We start from the raw sequence: 21,301 nt of genomic DNA, 5'->3' as shown, positions 1-21,301 counted from the left end.
GCTTAGGCTGCCTCTTTACCTATGGTATGTACAGAGCTTAGGCTTACTCTCCGTTGAACTGAGGATCTGCGTAGGAGAGATCCTAGCTAAGAATGGCATGAGTTCATATTGTACCCTTGCTGTAGCTTACTCTAAGAGGGACATCATTCGAAACTGGGCTTTGGTTCAGGGACTTCATTGGAAACAACAAAGCTGAACTCACAAATCTGTCGGGTCTGAAATGTTGACTGTAGCTATCTGTTTGATGGTAAAGGAATTTTTTGCAGGGCATGACGTGTGTGTACTACCACAGCAGTCCCAAAGTGTGGACCGAGTGAATGGGGAGCGTTGGGTACTTTGCCCTGTCTCTGTTTCATATTTTTGGCTTGCTTCCCTGCAGCCTTTCAGAAGGCTTTGTTTTTAAAATAGACTTTTCTTTGCTGCTTTGTCTGGAATTAAGTAGTTCATTACTTGAGCTTCTCCAAACTGAAGTAAATCTTTCTCTTTTTCAGTGTTCCATTGGCAAGCTACAATAATGGGACCAGTAAGTATGAGAGAATCGATGTTCATAGCTCTTTATGACCGGTCATCTTGTAATAACTTCTCAAGCTGCAATGATTCTTTTTCATTAACAGAATGACAGTCCCTATCAAGGTGGAGTATTTTTCTTGACGATTCACTTCCCAACAGATTATCCCTTCAAACCACCTAAGGTGAGTGGCTTGTACTGTAAATCCGTTCATTACCGTGTGGTGTGATGTACATTTGTGAGCCCACACTGACATTTTCCTTCTTCTGCAGGTTGCATTTACAACAAGAATCTATCATCCAAATATTAACAGTAATGGCAGCATTTGTCTTGATATTCTACGATCACAGTGGTCCCCAGCACTAACTATTTCAAAAGGTACCTCCAATGCTCATTTAATTTTACTCTGCTGAAACGAATTACTGATTGGGATTTTGAATGTAAAAACTGCTGCGTTCCTGCTGTCAACCGTTTCTGTGGTCGCTACTTCAATCCTTGTGACTCCACATCTGGCTTGCGGCCAGTTGATGGGCGCAGGATGCTCTGGACGTCTGATTTCCCTGTGGCCATGGGGAGACCACTCAAATTTGCCCAGGGATCAGATAAGTCTTAACTATACCAAGTATATTGTCTTGCCACCTTGCCTCAGAGTCTAAATGCTTAAACTAAAAACCAAAAAAACCCCTTAAAACCAAACCCTCCAAATAAAACCTAGTACATGACAATGGAAGATTTCAAGTGGCCTTTAAAACATGCTAAACCTGCTTTGATTTTTGTCATCTTAAAAAAAAAAAAAAAAGAGAGAGAAGTCTGCTTTTCAAGGGAACATCAGAGCTCCATGTTGGTCACTTTTAACAAAACTTTCAATGACATGGACTACTTAAACATGTTTTAAAACTTAACTAGCTTGCACTATCTTAATTTTTTTTTAAGCTAAAAACATCTTAGTCCCTGTAAACTGCATCAGCTTTTGCGCCACTGGAATATATCGTTTGCCGGGTAGGGCAGTTTTCATGTTATTTATTGCAAATAGGAGATTTTTAAAGCCCTTAAAGGAAGACTTGGGGTTGAATTTTATTGGTTTTTCTGGCTATTGAAAGTGTAGACCTATGGTTTGTAGATCTAGCCATAGCAATTGAAAATATTTTTGGTCTCTTCTGTGCATGGACTGTGTCCTGACCACTTCATTTTTGTAGCTTCACACTTTGTAATTAAATGCTGCAGATATCACCTATTTAATTACGGCAGCCTTCGCACTGTGTCCCAGCTCTATGAGGCTGTTCTGTTGCCTGTAATTCTTCTCTCCAACTACATGTCATGTTCCCAGATGCTTTTTGGTTTAGACAGATGACTCCCTTGCACATCATAGCTGTCTCCCTTTTACTGAACTCCCAAAAGTTCCTCCCTCACTGGGAGTTGAAAGAACTGAGGCAATGATGTCAGTAAAGGGAAGACGATTGTCAGGTTTGGCGCAGCTTTCCTTACAAAAGCTTTCAGTCAAGTACTAGCTACTGTTAAAAGCACTAAGTACTGACATCCCTTATGTTTTGATTAAATTGCTGTCTAATTGGTTAGAATACTAGAGTTGGAGGATATGTAATTTGATGTGGTGTCTTACTTTCATTTGTTTTAGAGAGTCTAAAATGACTGGATAGGCAGTGGGGTGATAGATGGCACATCTGAAATACTGGAGGATAGTCTGGAATTAGGACAGTTGGAAAAAGATGGGGCGAGGATTTAAGAGGCTAGGTTACAGGGCATCAGCGAACAGCCTGTTAATGACTGTCATCTTTAGTCACTCACAAAATATATCTTAACATTAATTTTGCAACCCAAATATAGTTGCGGTATGCTCTTAAGGCCTTCGTCTCCTTCTGTTCTCTACCTTGAAATATTTTTTGTTTTCCCCTCATCCTCTTCCAACTGCATCCTTGTGGCTTAGAGTAAGCCATGGGATCACTGTGGCCCTTCTATCGCCCTGTCTCCCTCTTACCATCTGCTCCCTGAAATCAGGTGTCTGATATTGTCGATCGCTTCTCACTCGGTGCAGAAGTGTTCATGTGAAAGCACAAACTCTTCTTCATATAGCACAAAACCCATACAGGTGTAACCAGCGAGAAAACAATCCTGTCCGAGTTGCCTCGGTGTTCGTTTCATGAAGGAATTAAAGGCAGCAAAAGAAATTTTTATGGGTGGTTTCACAGAAATTCGGAATACCGCCCTCAAATAAGAGGGATGTCCCGTCAGAAAGCAGACCTCGGCTTCGTAAGAGGCAAGAGCTGATACGTAAAAGAAGCATTTCCATTTTCAGCAAGTATAAATAAATGCCACAAAGGCAACTTCCATCATTTAGGGTGGAAATCTCATTTTCAGTCAGTTTGGAACTGTGTCTTTGTAGACTTCGGGGCTGTTTCAGCTCTATAGTAACTCTGATAGCCTTATCGAGGAATAAATTGTGTTGCTAGTAGGAAAAGCTGTTGGGTTAGATAATTAAAACTGAGTAAAGACTTTGGTTATTTATAGTATTTGTAATGTAGATTTCCTAGAGTGTTTCCTAAATTTTGTCACTCTTTAAAAGGGGATGCTATTGGGAGCAAGGTGTTTAAATTTAAAAAATCTGTAAGCAGGTAACTAGAACACAGCTTTTTTTTTAAAAAAAAAAAGTGTACTTTCTTTACTGATAGAGAAATTGGGGAAGACTAGAAACAGTTCTTGTAGGAAACAGCTTCTCATACACAGCTTCCTCCTCCTGAGGCGTCTGATGGCAGCATTGTCAGCAGCTCGCATGGGCCAGGCGTTGCGTTGCACTTAATGTGTGGTACATGAACATGTTTTTCACCCTCACCTGTAAGGGGAAAGGTGAAGGGGCACGCAGTGACTTCCTTTTAATCTGTAGTGCCACTTTTGGTGGGGAAAGAAAATGTGAAAAATCATGTTAGTGTTACTTAGTCATTTCAGTGAAGCGGTACAGGTCTTGGCCCCTGGTGCTCCGGAGGACGGTAGGCTGCTCCAGAGGACAACTGGAGGACCTGGTTTGCGAGCCTGCCCCTGCCCTCTTTGCTGGGTAAGGTGGCAGAGCCCTGAGTGGTGTTGGAGCAGTCTTATTTCAGCCAGCTAAATAAATAAGGAAGTTTCTCTCCCTCTGTAAGCAATTTGATAAAGTGATCTTGGCTATGACAGTAGGGGTGATGGGCATCTGGGTGTTGTGTTCTATCTTTCTGAATGTTTGCCCCTCCTAGACTTGTTAAAAGGGGTTCTGAGGAACTGGGAGAACAGCACTGAAGGAGGATGGAGCCAGACTCTTTTCATTGGTTCCCAGTAACAGGACGAGGGGTAACGGGCACAAGCTGGAACATAGCAAGTTCCGATCAAATAAGAGAGAAAACTTCTTTACGGTGAGGGTGACAGAGCCCTGGAACAGGCTGCCCAGGGAGGGTGTGGAGTCCCCTTCTCTGGAGACTTTCAAGACCCGCCTGGACGCAGTCCTGAGTAACGTGCTCTGGGCAGCCCTGCTTTAGCAGGGGAGTGGGACTGGATGATCTCTAGAGGTCCCTTCCAACTCTGAAATTCTGTGGTTCCGTGATTCCGTAATAGCTAACTTGCTTGAATTAGTAGTTCTGAAGTAAGTGTTCCTTAAGGAATATGTATTTTAGAATAAATAATCTCAAAATACAATATTAAACACCTTGGTGGTTAATGTAAACTCCAAAGCTTAAGCAGAATGCGTAGGCTTAAATTAAAAACGTTATCTCAAAGTCTGCATAAATAAGAATCCCTGTAAGTCTTTAGCCATTTTGGGGGGGGAATCCCCCTTTCTCTTGAATTTGGTGAGTGGATGTGCAAGAGTTAATACCAAGCTGAATACTTCGGTAAGGGTCAGGTTGACTTGCCCTGTGCCCTCCCACTTCTCCCCACTGTATTTTATACCTAAGGAAATGTGGGGCTTATCTGAAGTGCGTTGGAAGCCCCTGCCTGGTGGATGGCAGTGGGTAACTTCAGTCTCGTTCACGCCAGAGTTTGGCTCGTGCTGTTCAAACTCTTCCGCGTGCAGCGTGACTCTTCTGTGGCGCCGCTCTTGCAGGCGTTTGAGAATCGCCTTACTGGGTGGGAACTCCCAAGTATCCAGCAACCAAAATGAACGTGACCTTCACAGGGCAGTCTTCGAAATCAGGAAGCTGGTTTCTGGAGTGTCCTCTTGGCTTTTAATTTGCCTGTTGTAGTCCTTAACCAAATGATGTGGGAGGGACATGACTTTGTCATGTCAGTCTCTACGTATGTGCTGAGTTAGGGTTGTATGGGCAACTTTTATTCTTGCATTTCAATTCTTTCGCTGCTTTAACGTAGCCACATGTGTATCTTCCCAGACATTGTCCTGGCTGCAAAGCGGGCTGCGCTATGGGGGTGTCACCACCAGGGGCGGAAGGTGATCTTCCTCTGCTCGGCACTGGTGGAGCTGGACCTGGAGCACTGTGTCCAGGGCTGGGCTGCAGAGAACGAGTGTCCTGGTTTGAGTCTCGTCTCAGTGGCCAGTCTGGACCAAACCACGACAAAAGATGTGGATGTATTGGAGAGAGTCCAGTGAAGGTTCAGGAATGTGAAGGGACTGGAGTATATCTCAGGAGGACAGGCTGGGGTGGCTGGGACTGTTCAGCCTGGAGGAGAGGAGGCTCCGGGGGATCTTACCAGTGTATATAAATACCTGCAGGGAGGGTGCAGAGGGGATAGAGCCAGGCTCTTCTCAGTGGTGCCCAGTTGAGAGGACAAGAGACCCCAGGTACAAACTGAAACACAGGAGGGCCCTGGTGAACATCAGAAAATGCATATTTTTTTTTTTTTTTTTTACTGTGAGGGTGACTGATCACTGGCACACGTTGCCCAGGGAGGCTGTGGGGTCTCTGTCCTTTGAGGTATTCAAAAGGCTCCTGGACATGGGTCCAGGTGGCCCTGCCTGAGCAGGGGGGTTGGAGAAGATGACGTCCAGAGGCCCCTTCCAACCTCAACCAGCCTGTGATGCACAGGGCAAAACTTAACTTTTCTTCTCTTGTCACCAGAAATTGTTGAACTGACTTAGCAGGAATTCAAGTTGCTTTGAAGCAAGAAGTTTAAACTGCTCAGATTTAAAGGTACACTTCCTGTGAGACTAGGTAAGATCGCTGGAAGAGTTTGGAATGGGATTATGGTTAAGAAATAGGATTTAACTCGAGCAGAGTCTGGAGTTGCTTTAATTTTCTTGGATGCATTTTGCTCATTCACAGACAGAAGCCTGCTGTTTGGACGCTAACACTTGAACTTGTTGGGTGGTGGTGTTTTCAGTTGTGTTGTAATGTCAAAAGCATAATGTTTGTCAGTGCTGATAACACAACCGTATGCCTCAAAAGTTGGAAGGGTCTGGGGCCTGAAGCTCAAATGTATTGATTGTACAGGCAAATACTCCTTCCAGGAGTCAGCTTTCTTCCTATTTTTGAGGAATGGAGATCTAATGGACCTCAGCGTGGAGGCTTTTGGCTGTCAGGCTGTCGTTAGCCCTAGCTGGTGTGAGAAGCAGGACAGCTGGATAAAGCCTCTGAAATGGAACTAAGAATTCCTCAGCAGCGGTATGTGTCCGAAATTCAAATTTACGCTAACGGAGATGTTTCATAATCCCCAGAGTAGCAGGCTGAATTAAACCTGAGCCGACAAACTTTACTTTCGTATTCAGCAACTTGGCTGCATGAGGTGGATCAAAAAGCACAGCGCTGTCAGAGCCTGTGGCCTGGTCTGCGGGAGGGTGTCAAATTGCTTTGCATAGAAAGAACTTCCTGGCGTAGTATTTGTCATTCACCTGGGGCCTAGCAGGCAGGATGGGCTGCTTCCAGTGCTGGGAGCTCGTGACACTGGCATGGTGCGCGAGACTTGGTACTTCCCTGTTGTATCTCAGTGCTCCGTGGCAGCGCGTGAGCTTTTAGGTTATACGGTGATCTTGGGAGTACTGTGTGACTTCAGCCAGGACAGATAGCTGAGGAAGTATCATCCTGCTGTCCTGACAGTCTGGCACACAAAGGGACTGTCTTGGTACTGTAACAAAAACTTCACTGGCGCTTCCTTAGAGGTGGACCTTCCTTTATTGGGAGGAGACTGGCTTGGGGTCGTCTGGGGCGTTTTGCTCCATGCAGGAGTTGAGTCTATAGGAGTAATTTCTTTTAAAAGAAGGCATCTCGTCTATTCCCCTCATTCTGCTGATTTAGTAATACGCTCTTTGCCTTTAATGCAGAAGTTGAGGTAGCAGGGGTCTTCAAGGAGAGCGCTAAGGCTTTCACTCATGATCTCTTTTTGACCTAAGCTGCTCGGTGCCCGAAAAACCCTTTTAGATGAATTCTAAATTGGCTCTTTTCTTCCAAGAGCAGTAACTGCACCCAATGGCTGGTGAATCAGAACACGACCAGTTCAGATGTCTTTTTTCCTGGGTAGCTCATTACCTTGGAAGAATTGATGCTTGCTTTCTATCTCCCTGCTGTGATTCAGCTGGAGATTTCATTGCTCCTCAGTTGCTTCTCCTTCTCCTGAAGTGTCCCATAGGTGAGCGCTTTACTGGAGCAAGTTTTGTTTGCAATTCCAGGTAGATTTAAATAGTAGTATCAATAGTGGCTGGGACCCTGTATTAAGGGGACGGCTGGAAGTGACAGATGTTAGACCTGTTCAGGCTCTGCAAACAAATGGAAGGCTTTGCGTTTTGCATTTGGAAGATGATTTCTGCGTTGGGAAAGTGGAGATAGTAATCAGCTGCTTTTGGCAGTCTTTTGGAAGTCAGCGTCTTGCCTGTCATGTCTCAGGCTTCTCTATACTTCTTGATTAACGGGGATGACTGTCTCAGTACAGGGTGATAGGGCAGAACTCATACTAGCCTTTCTAGCGCTGGTATCTAAGAAAACCAGAAGGTATAGCTTTTGGGTCTTGTATTGTGCCCTAACAAGGCTTAAATAGAATTTTTTTCAGTGGTGACCTGGACTGGTGAGCTTCTGTGGAACTCAGCTTAGCCCAGTTGACTTGAAAAATCAACACAACTTGCGGAAGGGTGTGTTAAACACTGTGGCTTGTACACAGCTGCTTGTGACTCCTAAAGACAACTTTCGGCTGCAACTACGTGCTCTGGACGTGCGAGGGTGTGTCATAGCTGTGTGGTGCACTTCATCAACGGAAGCTAATTGCCATGTATAAATTGCTAGCACCTCTTGGCTTCCTTCTCCTGTTGACACTCTAGGGAAGACGTTCGTCTTCTGGCTGTGGAGCTTATTCCCTCCAACTGGAGCTGAGCACTTGTGGCTTTTAAAAAAGAGTCTGTTCACCTCCTGAGTTCCAGAGCGTTGATGTGCCTCTTAGATTCCTACGGGCCAATAGATGTTCCAGGAGACAGGTAGTGGTTTAGATGGTTTTACGTATTGCTCATTCGGCTATTGTTGGAAGGATCTGCGGAGAGCTGACTTCATGAATTGTCCCGACTAATGACTGAGCTGCTTCATAGCAAAAGAAACTCCGCCATGGAGTTTACATATTGAATTTGCATCTACCCGCACTGCCAGTCTGAGGTGTGGTAGAACCAGGAAGATGAAATTACTCATCAGAAATGGCAGGCTACTCTTAATGGTGTAAGAGCACAGCACAGAAGCCTGCTGAGGAGACGAGGTGGATCAGGCAGTGATAAACTGTAGCCGTTCCTTGTTGACGGGCTGTAAATGGCATGATCCTCTGCACAGAGGAGCTGCCTTGAGATTGTCCTGGAATTTTGGAGTGTTACGTACTCTGTAAAGGGAAGTCTTGCAGTGGAAACTTGGGTCAGGGTTGTGCTGCGTTGCACTGGTAAGCCTCGCTTTGCCTCAGAGAGCACGTTTCTGGAGCATTCTTGATGTTAAGTGATCGTTCTGCTTGATGAGAATGCATTTGTATCACTGCTCTACAGGGAAGCTAAGCCCATTACTTTCCAAGAAACACTTCGTTAGCAGTCTTCCTGCTTGGTTAGTTTGGTTCTTCCAGTTCCTTGGTGGTTGTGAAGTACTCGGTCCGTGCCAGTCCACAGCAGTAGGAAGCCCAGTAAGGGATAAGCTGTTTTCGTTGCCTGCAATAGCTGGATGGGGATCGCAGTTGAAGTATTGGAGTTAAATAGGCTGTGTGATTGGTGAAATAAAACAAAGCTGAAGCAAACCCAGTTTTTGAATGAAAGGGAACTTGAAACTCTGTTTTAAATTGCTTAATGTTTTGCTACAGCCTGGACTGCTTTGACAGCTAAGAATGAGGAGATGAGAACTAACTCTGTACTTGAACCCCTTCAGTCAATGGGAAGTAATACTTACCTGTTTTGCTATTAGTGACAAAAATCCCAACTTAAATTCTGAAGAGTGTGCGCTTCTGTATCTCCTTCAGTGGAAGACTCAAAGGGATGCTCTGGAACTGATACGACCAGAACAGCCTTGCCCTGTGGTCACGCGGGATGAGTAGGACGAGGTGTGGAGCAGTGTCACTTCCCTGTCTTTGTGTAGTTACTCAACCCGATTCTGTGGTTACAAAAGTTGGGTTTTGGGAACTATTGTTAAATTGCCTTCTACTAATGTTGTGGTCATTTGACTAGTAAGCGTTAAGGCTTTGCTGTGAAATTCATTGCAATAATACTTGATTCTCTCTGTTCCACAGTGTTGGTTTAATTAGTTACTGTGATGCATCAAAGAACTCCTATACACAACTCGCACTTTAAAGGATTATTTCCTCTTTCCTCTTGGCTCCTTAAACTTTTTATGAGACGGTACCTTTTTCCAAGGGCCTTCTCGTAGTGTTCCGCAGGCTGCTTACACTGGTTGGTCTAAAAGACACGCACGTATGCCGCGTTCTGGTGGAAAACCTCGGGAGAGAAACTTCTTCAGTTTATTTTGGATCAATAACTGGCTCCAGCAGGCTATTAAAATTAAACTGGTTTAGATAACTCACTTAAAAATGTTTTTCTTGCTGAGGCTATACCGATAAAATGGGAAAGATGTGAAGTTATCAGCGAGAGCAAGCAGAATGGAGAATAGTTTTGATTAATGAAGACTTGCAAAAATAATACAGAGCAGCTGAATGTGGCAGTGCAGCTTGAAGCCAAATAATTGTGTCCCATTTTTAGTCGAGGTTTTTGAAGTAATACTTACACAAACAAGCGAACTGCTGAGGAATGAAATCCATAAATGTTTTTTTTGAAGTGACTAGACTGCCAAAATTCATCATGGGAAGCATTTAAGCTACTGATTGAGTTCTAACAAACCACAGACCGTTTTAGTAAAGAGTATTAGCAGCATGGGATTTTTTTTTTTTAATGGCCAGCGAGTAGCAGCGATACCCTCGTGTTGATAGCCTGTAAACCAAGGACTAAAACTCCTAGACTGGAACAGGGGCTAACTCTGCCTGGTTTTGAGGTGCTGTTTGAGGCAGATTTGCAGCTGGAGGACACAAAGCAGCACCCCGGCTGTCACCGGTGCCGGTGCTGACCAACACCCGAGCACCGCCTTTGTCTGGGCTGGTGCTTACAGCAGTTGGTGGTGTGGGTTGTGCAAGGCTGATGTTCTTCCTTGCGCGCTTCGCTCCGAGCCAGGACCACGAGCGGTGGGGAAAGGGGGCAGGATGGTGGCTGGGGAAGGCAGGCAGAGGGGACTGGATGGACTTGCAGCTTGGTTCTGGTGACGAAAGGAGAGCCATCGCGTTTGAAAATGTCCTTGGTTATTAAAGGAGTGTGGTAAGATAAAACATGAGGGAGTAGTTCTAATAGTTGACCAGAAAACTTTGATTGGATTTCCTGTGGCTTGTGATAAAGGGAGGGGACAGATGTTACCTGTTTTACTCATCGTACCAGCTGAAGGAGCTTCAGTGGGCAGAGCAGTGGAGCCTGGCAAACACAGAGCAAGGAGCTGCAGGAAAATAGCTGGAGAAATGACTGTGTTTGAAGCTAAACTGACCAGCAGCGGCTGGGTGTAAGGTGGCAGAGAGATTCCCGCTGCTGAACACGAGTGTGAGTTTTATCAGTGTATGTGTGTGTGGGGGGGAAAACCAGTGCCGAAGCTGATAGAAAGTGCTACAGGTGCTAAACGTGCTGCGTCCCTTGCTAAGGGACAGCAGTTCAGGACTAGCAGCTTCTATGTGCTTCCAGCACAAAATAAAAATCTTCGCACTCTGAAGCTGTGTTCTGAGGAGGAGTTGAATAAATGGCGTGAGTGTCGCTTGATGGTGGAGAATAATTAGGCCCTTAACTCTTTCACAAGTGTGCCATAGAAAATCAGGAAAAGGTGGTTCTTTGTTCTAGAAAAAGAAATCTGGTCACTTAAATCAGGAACAGTTTGTTACTAAACTTGTTCTAGAAGCATTTAACTTGAAATTGATAGTTCTTACTGAAGCGGCTACGGAAGTATGTGGGAAAAGTGAACTAAGTGGGTTTCTGAGTTCTTGGTGTTCTCATCGCTCAGTGAGTAGCTCAGTTAAGACCTAGTGAAGCTTTCGCTTTTGTCCTGCTTTGAAAATCTTTTCCAGTTTACATGAATATTGGCCAAGAGTGCCAACAGCATCCTGGCCTGTGTCACGAATAGTGTGGCCAGCGGGACTGGGGCAGTGACCATCCCCCTGGACTCAGCACTGGTGAGGCCCCACCTCGAGTGCGGTGTCCAGTTTTGGGCCTCTCCCCACAAAAAAGACCTTGAGGTGCTGGAGCGTGCCCAGAGAAGGGCAACGGAGCTGGTGAGGGGTCTGGAGCACAAGTCCTGTGGGGAGCGGCTGAGGGAGCTGGGGGTGTTCAGCCTGGAGAAAAGGAGGCCGAGGGGAGACCTTCTCGCTCTCTACAGCTCCCTGAAAGGAGGGGGTAGCCGGGGGGGGTCAGTCTTTTCTCCCAAGGAACAGGTGATGGGACAAGAGGGAACGGCCTCAAGTTGCGCCAGGGGAGGTTTAGGATGGATATTAGGAAGAAATTTCTTCACTGGAAGGGTTATCAAACACTGGAACAGGCTGCCCAGGGGAGTGGTGGAGTCGCCATCCCTGGAGGGATTTAAAAGACGCATAGATGTGGCGCTTGGGGACATGGGTTAGTGGTGGACTTGGCAGTGCTAGGTTTAGGATTGGACTCGGTATTAAAGGTCTCTTGCAACTTGTTCTCCCCTTTCTCTCTGGCTGTATCTGGCTGTTCTTTGTTTTGTAATCTTGGCTTTAAACTATTTTAACCAAAAAAAAAAAATGGCACCCCCCTGCCCCCAAACAGAGCGGTGGAATTGCCGGCGGTGCTCTCTCGCTTCCCAGCTGAGGTCTCGGTGCGGTAGCTCTGCCTCCTGCTCCGCAGCCAGCAGCGACCCATGGAAGTTCGATCAGCTTTGTGTTTAGTGCCTTCAAACTTCAGGCTGCTGGCACCTCCAGCTCGCTTGGGGGATGTGCTGTGACAACTCCGCTGCTGCTGCTGTTGCCGAAGGGACATACGGAGCGGCACCGCGTGATCCAAACAGGCTGAGAGAAAGAATACAAGGGAATGCTTGGCATTTCTCGGGGAAGGGGGCAAGACATCCCTGACGGGCCTCATGTAGTGTTGTCCCGTTGTGCTTTGCTTATAACTCGCTGCCTCCTCATCCCTCCTACTTCGGTGTGAATGTAGGAACGCGCCCCGTGCTGTTGGTAGCTTTGTAGGCGCTCTCCTGGCTCCGGATAGGGATGAAGGTTGACAGTACACTGAGCGGTGCCATATGAATGGGATGTGGCTTCTGGGATATATATTTATAGGGAAACTTTGAAGTTCAGGGCTTTGTGGTTGGTATGAGCGCAGTAAGCTGCGCTTTCTTGATTCATTTTGAATGCTGTTCCACAATTAATCCGTCTCAACCTACCTTACGCTCAGAAAATAATTGGATGAAGCTTCTTAATTCCCTGCAAGACTAGCATTTTTTTTTTTTTAAACAGTTCTTGAGTAGCTGCGAGCAGCTCATGCTTCCTTCATCTCAGTTGGAGCTGTCTGCTCTTTTGACTTTTGGTTAGTGCTCTGCAAGTCACTGACAAACGAGGTCGTCTGGTTTAGGGAAAAGCCAAATTTCGGGTGCAAAAGCGAAGCTGGTTTTTGGAGAAGGCTCCAGGTACAGTTTCAGATAGCACACTTCTGCCTTCTGGAGCCGGATACACCTATCCAGGAGGTTACCTGTTGAGGGGATGTTTCAAATATTGTGCTCACGCAAAGTTGTGTAGTTAAATGGTAAGGATTTTTGTTCCGAATTACTTGGCCGAAGTATTGCTGCTCTTTGGCATGTTAAAAAAACGATGCTAGAGGGGAAGACGTTGGGGGGGCTGACTTTTGCAGGTGTCTTCAGCTGCGCTTAAACTCTAATTCAGTATCTCTTTTTCTCTCCCTAGTACTTTTGTCCATCTGTTCTCTGTTGTGTGATCCCAATCCAGATGATCCTTTAGTGCCTGAGATTGCACGGATCTACAAAACAGATAGAGAAAAGTGAGTATGGAAGCCAAAACCCACGTAACATTCTTGACAGAGCAGAATCCATGCTGCTCTGTAGTAAAGGGGACCTGAAAGGACCCGCTTCGTGGAAAAGAGTGTGAACTTTGATTTGCCTTTTTCACTTTAACTGTGGTCTCTCTGGAGATTTTTCCTGGGATTTGGGGCGCAGCTGTTCTGACAGCACTGCACTGCTGTAGGAAGGAGGTATATAGGCCAGCAAAGTGAAGGATGTAGAGGCCTTGTACTTCTGTGGGTTTGTTACTGTATTCTTATTCCACACAATGGTCTTTCATTAGTGTTGTAGCTGTTAATTACAGGTTTTCTTGATTTAATGAAAATGTGAAGTGAATAACGCAAATCTGTTCCATATGGAGCTCTTAAGTTGGATGTGGCCCTGCTTTTAAGAGCCTTCGCTGCCTGCTTTAATTCTACGTAACCAGCAGAGGGAGAACAAGTTACTCTAGTGGGAGAATATTTCCGTGCTAGCTGTTGGTGATGGAGTCATACAAGCAGAGAAATAACAAAACTGCCCCGTTTCATCTTCGTTGGACAGCACAAGGGAAGGGACAAGTGGGGTAGAGGGGGGGTGGGAGGACTCCAAGCAGCGAGAATGGAGAGAACTGTAGCACCGCTGAGGAGATTTTAAATCGCTTTCTTTTAAAAGCAACAGCTTAATGACCGTTGAAAACACTTTTCTACCTCACTGTTCCCTTCCAGATGTGATCAGTAGTGTTAATTTCTGAAGCTGCACGGTCATCTGATGAGGACGAGATAGGAAGGAAACTTGCTTACTCTGCATACTTGAGGAGCAGTGGTAGAGAAGTGCATGCGCCCTGTTTTTAAGGAGACCTGCAAGAGTAGCAGTACGTATTTCGAGACGCAGCTAATAGTCACTGACTGCGCTTAGTGTATGCAGGCCCCTCCTTATTTTTTTCCCAAAAATAGGGAAATAAATTTTGTGCTTAAACAATAACTGGACTTGCTTCTTGAGTAGGCTCAGAACAGTAAAGTAACAAATGCCCTCGCCTCCACGAGTGGATTGTCTCATTCTTTAAGCTAAAGAACGTTGTCTACAGACTTGAATTCCAGCACGAGAACCTAGTCAGTGTATGTAACTAGGAAACTTTTTGCTATAAGTGTCTTAACGCATCTTCCACGAATTCTGTAGGACAAGAACAACTCGCCTTCTGTTGTCAGAAACGAGCTTTTATCAGTCCTGTTAATCCAATGTTATACCTAAGTATCCTGAGCTCCCTCTAGCAGTGGCTCTAAAGGGCATTTGGGCGCAAAAAGCTACAAGTGACTTGGGAAAAGGAGCGTATTGTGCCTTCAGAATATAAAAAAAAAATAAAATTCAAATTGTTATGTCCTGCTAGTTGCTGAAATAGCCAAAAGTAGCATGAAACAAGGCTGTGGGAGTTTGGCAGCCAAGCAGACACCGGGTACTGGGCTTAACTTCTAAGGCAAGAAGAAGAAGGAGGCGGGAGGGGAAACGTTAATCTAATCCATTTTTATCTAGCTCTGTTTTGTGGCAAAGATCTGGTATCCCCGTTGTAAATACGACTAGCTATTTCTTTTCCATGAAGTACTGTGGCCTTTCTTGTTTTCCCCGGTTTGGCAGATGTTTTGGTTTGCTCTTAAACTTTACAAATTCCTGATACTGCTGGAGAAAATATGAGTTCGTGCCATGCGTAGCCTAGGCTGCTGGAGCTGGAATGCTGTTTGGATGTTATGCTGAGTAAATCCTCTTTTTATACATACAGGTACAACAGAATAGCTCGGGAATGGACTCAGAAGTATGCGATGTAATTAAAAGAAATTATTGGATAACCTCTACAAATAAAGATAGGGGAACTCTGAAAGAGAAAGTCCTTTTGATTTCCATTTGACTGCTTTCTATGAGCCCACGCCTCATCTTCCCCTGTGCACATGTTTACCTGATACAGCAGTGCTGCGTGTTGTACATACTTGGAACAACAAAATAGAAATACTGTATTTTCCCCGTACCAACATTGACTCCTAGCAGAGAAGTGTGTGTGTGAAAAAGCTGGTTCTTCAGTCATAACTTTGTGAGCCTAAAAGCGTTCCTCGTTTGATTTAAATTGGGTAATAAAATGTGAATGGGCGAGCTATGGTGGATTTCATATTTCTAGGGACGGTGTTGCTGATCCACGAAGGCTTTTTTTAAGTGGAATCCTTTTAAACTCATAACAGTTATGAAAAGCAAGGTGAAGAACTTGAAGCTGTTTCTGTATTCATTTTATTCTGAAGGACCTACACCTTAGGTAAATGTTATGACCAATGAGATAAACTGTACCCACATCCTGTGTTTAAGGTCGAAGTTTAACCGGTCAACATTTAAATGGATTTGGAGCTATTAGTGCATCAAGTGATGTTGATTTGTTTCAACTCTCTCCCCTCCTTCATACTTTTTTTTTTTTGGTTTGTATGTGGTTTCTCAGTTAATACATAGCTAATAGCTCTTATTTTTCTTAAGTTTTTTAACTGCTTAGGTCTTTCTGGATGTAAGGGTAAAAATCCATTTGACAGAAAACTTGTGTATATTTAAAGACCCAACCGCTCCCCTGGAGCTTGTACGTTCAAGAATGATTAATCTGTGTAATAAACTGATTACTACAGTCATTACATATAACTTTGTGTGAATAGGCTTTTAATTTGGAGAGCAGTTTGTTACAGGCTAAAACTTAAAACGGTGGAGTTCTGGAAAACATTTGCATTCGCGACTGGTTGCATTCGGAAGCCTCACGAAGCGGTTTGGGTTCGCATCACACCAGGCCGTGCACCTGAACGGGACAAACATAAGCTTTGAAGCACTTAACATGAAATCAGGCTGTGTAGTGTGCCAGGAACTTGACTGTTAAAAACCAAATAAGCAGTTTACTAAATGAGAATCTGAGTGACGGTTTTTTTTTTTTTTTTTTTACAAAGCCTAATGGTATTATTCCCACTTGCATGGGACCTAACACAATGCGTATGTACTGTAGGTAAGTGAAACCTTATGTAACTAAAATAATGGATGTAAAAGGGTAAAAAAAGAGACAGGAAAAAAAAAAACAAACAACAAACCTACCAAACACATCAGCACAAACTTTCATAAAATGTAGCTTTTACATAATTACTTTGCACTAAACATTTGCAAATGTTCATACAGTTTTAAATTGTACTTGTATGTGTCTTTTTTTTTTTTTGAACAAAGTCTTCACTTGAATCTAGTGGAAAAAAAAAAATAATGTAGTTTGAAACTTTTCTTTGTATACAAGTGTATTTGCCAGCATCGTTGGTGTGAAATAGGTGAGTCTGCAAGTTTATCTCCTCTTAGTAGAATTGTAAACAAAGCCATCGACTATGAAGGAGAGGCTGTGGCCTCCAGCTCTCCGGCCACAGGGGTCTGTCCCAGCCATTTTTCCGATGCATCTTTACACTCTTGCACAAATTGAGGAATAAATGTCCACTGCTTTTGGTCTAAATGTGTTTGTTCCGCTTGTCTCATCTCTCGATGTCCTCGTGTACGTACCTCTGGAGGTGGATGGTGGCCGCATTTCTTGGAGTCCTCTTAGAGCGAGCTGTAGGTGAAGCGGAGTTTGGTGCCTCTCCTGTGGCCAGGGCGAGCTGCTCCGGTGCTGTGACGCTGCTGTGGGGACGGAACGGCTTCCAAAGCTTGTAAAGAAATGGAGCATGCGGCCTTGTGTCCTGGCTGCGTGACAGCGTAGGGGTGACAGCTACAGGGGCGGGGGAGAAAATGCTGTGCAGGAGGACGAACCTGGCTCTTGGGTCATCTCCAGCCCTTGGCTCTCCTGTGTTACGCCGCGGGGTGTTGGTGTCCGTACTGGTGTAGGGAGCAGTGTGTGGCCTGGCACTGAAGCGTGGCCTTGGATGAAAACTTGCATGGTCAAAACCAGAGCCTGGTGGTGTCACTAGGGTCTGTGTCAACCTGTAGCTGTGCCTGGCCCTACCTGGCACTGAACTCCTCTGCCGGGCAGGGTAACGCGCCTGCGAGACCTGCTGTGACCGAGGGAGAGACCCTGCCCCAGCTGTGGCAGAGTCATCCCGTGGTTCTGCAGCGGGGTCACCAGGTACTGGCTTGGAGAAGTACGGGGAGGTGGGTTGGAGTGATGGCAGACCTTGCAGCACGCTCTTTGGTGTGGGGGGGAATTCCCCTGATGCACTTTAAAAGCGAGCCACCTAAGAATGATATTTTTTTTGTTTGTTTTTTTTAGTGGTGATTTGGCTGGTTTTTGGCATTGGCAGCCAGTGGAAGAGATGAGAGGCCTCTACTGGCGAGAGAAGGGAGCAGGAGCGAGTGCAAAGTTGAGGGCGATGGTTTCCCGTTCTGGTGGGGCAGAAGTCGCATGTGTTGGGTGACAGGAGAGTACTGCAGCCATATGTGGGTTGAAACGGGGTGCGAGTCCTGAAGGTTACAGCAGCTGGAGCTTGGGTAACACGTCACCACCTCTGCTTGTCATGGGGCGATGGTCTCGTACTCGCGATGACCAGCGTTTGACCAGGTGGGACGTTCCTGCTGGTGGCGGGACGGAAGCTGTGGGACAGTAAAAGCCAGCCTGGTGATCCTGAAGTAGAGAAACCAGATGTCGTTGGGGGTTCATACTGTGACCTAGGTGAAGGAGCCTTTTTTCCTAGGATTTAACCTCAAACCTGATGCAGATTAGCCTTTTTAGGGACTAGAAACTTGCTCTTTTGAAACTGTGTGTTGTGTATGTTCTAATGTAAAACGGTACAAGAGGCCAGGGGCTCTGCTTGTTGCCTTTCTAGGAACTCTGAGCTTGTCACGTCACAAACTTTTGCAGTCCCTGTCCATTTTTTTATTTTTTTATTTTTTTTTTTAACTTAGTATTTTAAGTTAACTACTTCGCTTTGCATGGCGTTCTTTGCACTGGGACTTCTGTGGATGTAGATCACGCGTGCAGCTTCCCGTTTTCCCTGTCACGTGCTAAGCCAAATGTGTTTTATTTAAAATAAGAAACGCCACTCTGCTTAGATTCCTCCGGCTCTGGCAGCGCCGTAAAGCTGGAACGCTCTGCCCAGGTACGTTCGTGTGTTCATTGGTGTCCATGGGCCGCAACAGGGTGAAGAGAGGAGCCGTCGCCCCCCGTTCCGTGAGCCGCACCCCGCGTAGGTGGTCGACAGATCGATGCTGTTGTCAGCAGCTGGTGTTGCGTGACAGCACGTACCCCTGCCCTAGTGTCTCTCGTCCGTAGCCTGGGGTTTGGGGGCTGTTCACGGGTGCCGTGCTCGCATACGGGAGAACACGGCCCAGTGCGTTTCAGGAACTGGTCTGGCTGCGTACGGAGCAGCTGCCGGTTGGCTTCAAGGTTACCGGGGCTCAGGGTCCGATGGGCTGGGATGGAGCTGACTCTGGGCGGTACCGGTGACCTGGTTACTCTGCTTGGAATATCTGGCTTGTCCTTCTGTAGTCTGTGCTGCCGCAGTTCTTCGGTAGCTTTTTGACGATGCAAGAGTGACATCTTTTTTTGTTTTTTTTTTTTTTTGGGGTGTTACTACCTTGCTCTAGTAATGCTTTCAAGTAAGACGCATAGTGAAGTGTGTACAGACTTTTCTGTTCAGTCTGCGCCCATGGAATGGTGTAGAAAGACCAGCGGGACTAAGTTGGATATGAGCTTGTGTCCCCGGCGTGCTCAGGAAAGCAAACCCTAACCTGGCCCTTGCGGGCCGTGGCTTTCCTCCCATTTGGCGGCTGCGGCTGCTGACAAAAACGCCCGGCTGCGTTTTCCGACAGTCTTAAATCATCTTCTTGCTACTCGCAGCAGCCAAACGGCGCTAGAGCCGCTCCTGTTCCCAGTTCCGATGCGCGGTAGAAGAGCGGGAGCCCAAAGGAAGGACAACGGGAATTGCGTTGCCCAGTTAAAGCTGGTTTTCCCCGCGCTCCGGGCGGCTCTCGCTGGGGAGAGCGGGGCAGGACACCTGGGGTATGTGGGACACGCAGTGGAAAAACCGCGCGAAGGGGTTAAAACTTACTCACGTGTCACCTTGCTCGGAAGAACTGGGATAACACCATCTCGGAAGGTGCTCTGCGCTTCCACTCCAGGTGGAGGAGCCCTTGGGCTGAGGCTCCTGCGGGAGGAAAAGCCCCGTGGCACGTTGGCTTGGGAGGAAGGCCGTCCTCGAAAGAACCTTGGCGCAGTTGTCTCGCTCCTCCAGCGTTAGGGAAGCCTACTTCCCCCTCCGGCAGACAGCTGGAAAAGCATTTCATCCCCCCCATCGCTGTTCCCTTCCATCCCTTCGTTCCTTTGTGTAGACTTCGAGCAGATCAGAGTCGGAAATCTCAGTTGTTCGGGGGTTTGGCAGAAGCTGTTTCCGCAGGGATGAGAAATGTGGTGAGGGCACCTGGTTGGAAGGTTAAAAGCAGGAAGAAGCCTTGCTGTGTCCGGTTCCCGGGTGCGTGGAGACCAAGCCCTGCCCGAGTGGCGGTGGCCGGCGGCGTTGGGAGGGATTCCTGCCGCCCTGCCCTCGCCCGGAGGTGTCTGTGACGGGGTCTGTGCTGACGCTGCCTGTACTGTTGTAACGCGCTGCGATTTGATCACCATTAAATAATTCCCTTAAACTTACCATGGCTTGATTCCTTTTTAGTTTCGTGTTTTTTTTTTTTTTTTTTTTGCTTTACCTGTGCCTTTTACCCATTTATTTATATTTTTTAGGGGGCTCATTTTGTTTTCTTTCCTCTTGTGGCTTCTCTTTCCTTCCTCCCCAGTGATCCAGTCCCGCTCTGTCCTCTGCTCGCCCATCTCCGCTCGCCTTCATCTTGCTTTTTGTCATTCCCTGCGAAGCCTGGCTTCCTCCCTGAGCGTGGGCAGGACTTTGTGGCCAACGTGGCGGAGCATGGGTGGTCTTCTGCTTGCTGCGGAGACGCGTGTGCTCTCACCCAGCCCAGCGCCGCCCTCGGCGGAAGTGGTGGTTTCCTACCCAGCTGCTGCCAGCGCCTCGGTGTCCTCGCCTCGGTGTCCTCGCTCTTAGTTCTGCAGAGCTGGGATCCACGCTGGTGCGAGAGCACGAGGTGGCATCCGAGGAAGCCGGAGCCATCCTGACTCTTCAGGGCTTTCCCCCAACCCACGCCTCACCCTAGGGCCTTCCGCCGCCTCCCGTTCGGCATCCGTGGGTTGGGTTTTATTGTGTTTCTTCCTCTCGGCGTCCCTCCTCTTCCCTCCCGTGCGGGAGAATAGTTAGTTTTTAGTGCCGTACAGTCAGGTCAAAGCGTCTCAGGGTGGGGGGGAATCCGGTGTATTTACAGTTCTTGCCCTTTCATGAACAAATGTGTTTATAAAGAATGCTCTTGATGGAGAAATCCCTCGCTGAATTGCTGGGCGAGAGATTTATCGGCGAGTTTATCTTGGCAAATTGCTTGCCCGTACGCGCTTCTTCCTTGCCCCCAGCTGTGGGGAGAAGTCATTTGGCTCCCGTTGATGGAAGCTCTCGCTGCTCTGGAGCTTCTCATGGACGGCAGCGGGGTCCGCTGGGCCCCTGGAGGAGATGCAGGGTGGGCTGAAGGACCGAGTCATGGGCTTGTAGATGCACCTTGGAATTCTGAGTAAGCCGGGAGCTCACCTTCTTTTGCCACTGCGAGCGCTCGTGGTAGTTCTCGGCCTCTGCGCGGCCGTCCTGCATAAGGAATCATGTTTGTGGGCACTGGAAGTCCAGCTGGACCCTCTTCGTTCTCCACCAGTCACCAAAAGTAAAAGGCAGGTGTGAGAAGAGAGGGACGGGATGGGCAGCTGGGATGCTCGATCTGATCCTGAGGGGAAGCGCGGGGTCCGTAACCTCTTGGACAGACCTGTGTGGACGTGTCCTGTCTGTCCCTGCCTCTGTGCGATCTCTTCTCGTTCATCCACGTTTGATCTTGTCAATCGGAAGCGGTTTAGCGGCGTTGGCGATGCTTGCAGGGCTTCTCCTGGATGGTCAGCCAGGAACGGCCAGATGGAGGGAACTTGGACAACTTGGAATGTTAAAACAGAATTGCTGTTAAACTTCTACCTTAGAAAACGCTGCAGGTGTGTGACGCCCGTGACGGAAGAATGTTTTTTCCTAATGGAAGGTAAACACCGAGGGAGCAGCTTCCAGCACCCGAGGGCGGGGGGTCTGTGCCCAGGTGCCCCTGCCCCCATCCGAGCGCCGGCTCGGCTTCGCCGCCTCCTCGGTCTCGACAAGAGTGAACTTACAGTCCACAAAGACCGGAAATTTTGTAGGGCTTTTCTTCTCGCTGGCCTTTGACATCTTTTTTTTTTTTTTTTTTTCAGAAGATGACCTAGTTTGGGAGGGTTTGGGGGTTGGTT

The 21,301-nt window shown here is 47.0% G+C and overlaps 1 protein-coding gene across 5 annotated transcripts in view; it reads left to right on the top strand.

The window, feature by feature from the left end:
* The window catches only part of UBE2D2 (ubiquitin conjugating enzyme E2 D2), a 30,986-nt gene extending 14,521 nt beyond the window's left edge, over positions 1-16,465 (top strand). For 3 of the 5 annotated variants that reach the window (XM_074604446.1, XM_074604449.1, XM_074604444.1), the window contains exons 3-7: positions 492-523; positions 615-692; positions 781-886; positions 12,878-12,971; positions 14,741-16,465. In XM_074604446.1, coding sequence (XP_074460547.1) covers positions 492-523; positions 615-692; positions 781-886; positions 12,878-12,971; positions 14,741-14,786 — 356 coding nt within the window. In that variant the 3' untranslated portion in view covers positions 14,787-16,465. The other 2 variants (XM_074604445.1, XM_074604447.1) reach the window with 2 other exon arrangements.
* The last annotated feature ends 4,836 nt before the right edge of the window (positions 16,466-21,301 follow it).

This window comes from Larus michahellis, chromosome 11 (genome assembly GCF_964199755.1).
Source record: "Larus michahellis chromosome 11, bLarMic1.1, whole genome shotgun sequence".
Taxonomy (NCBI): Eukaryota; Metazoa; Chordata; class Aves; order Charadriiformes; family Laridae; genus Larus; species Larus michahellis.
Note: the sequence above shows the minus strand (reverse complement) of the source record. Positions and strands in the feature narration are given on the sequence as shown.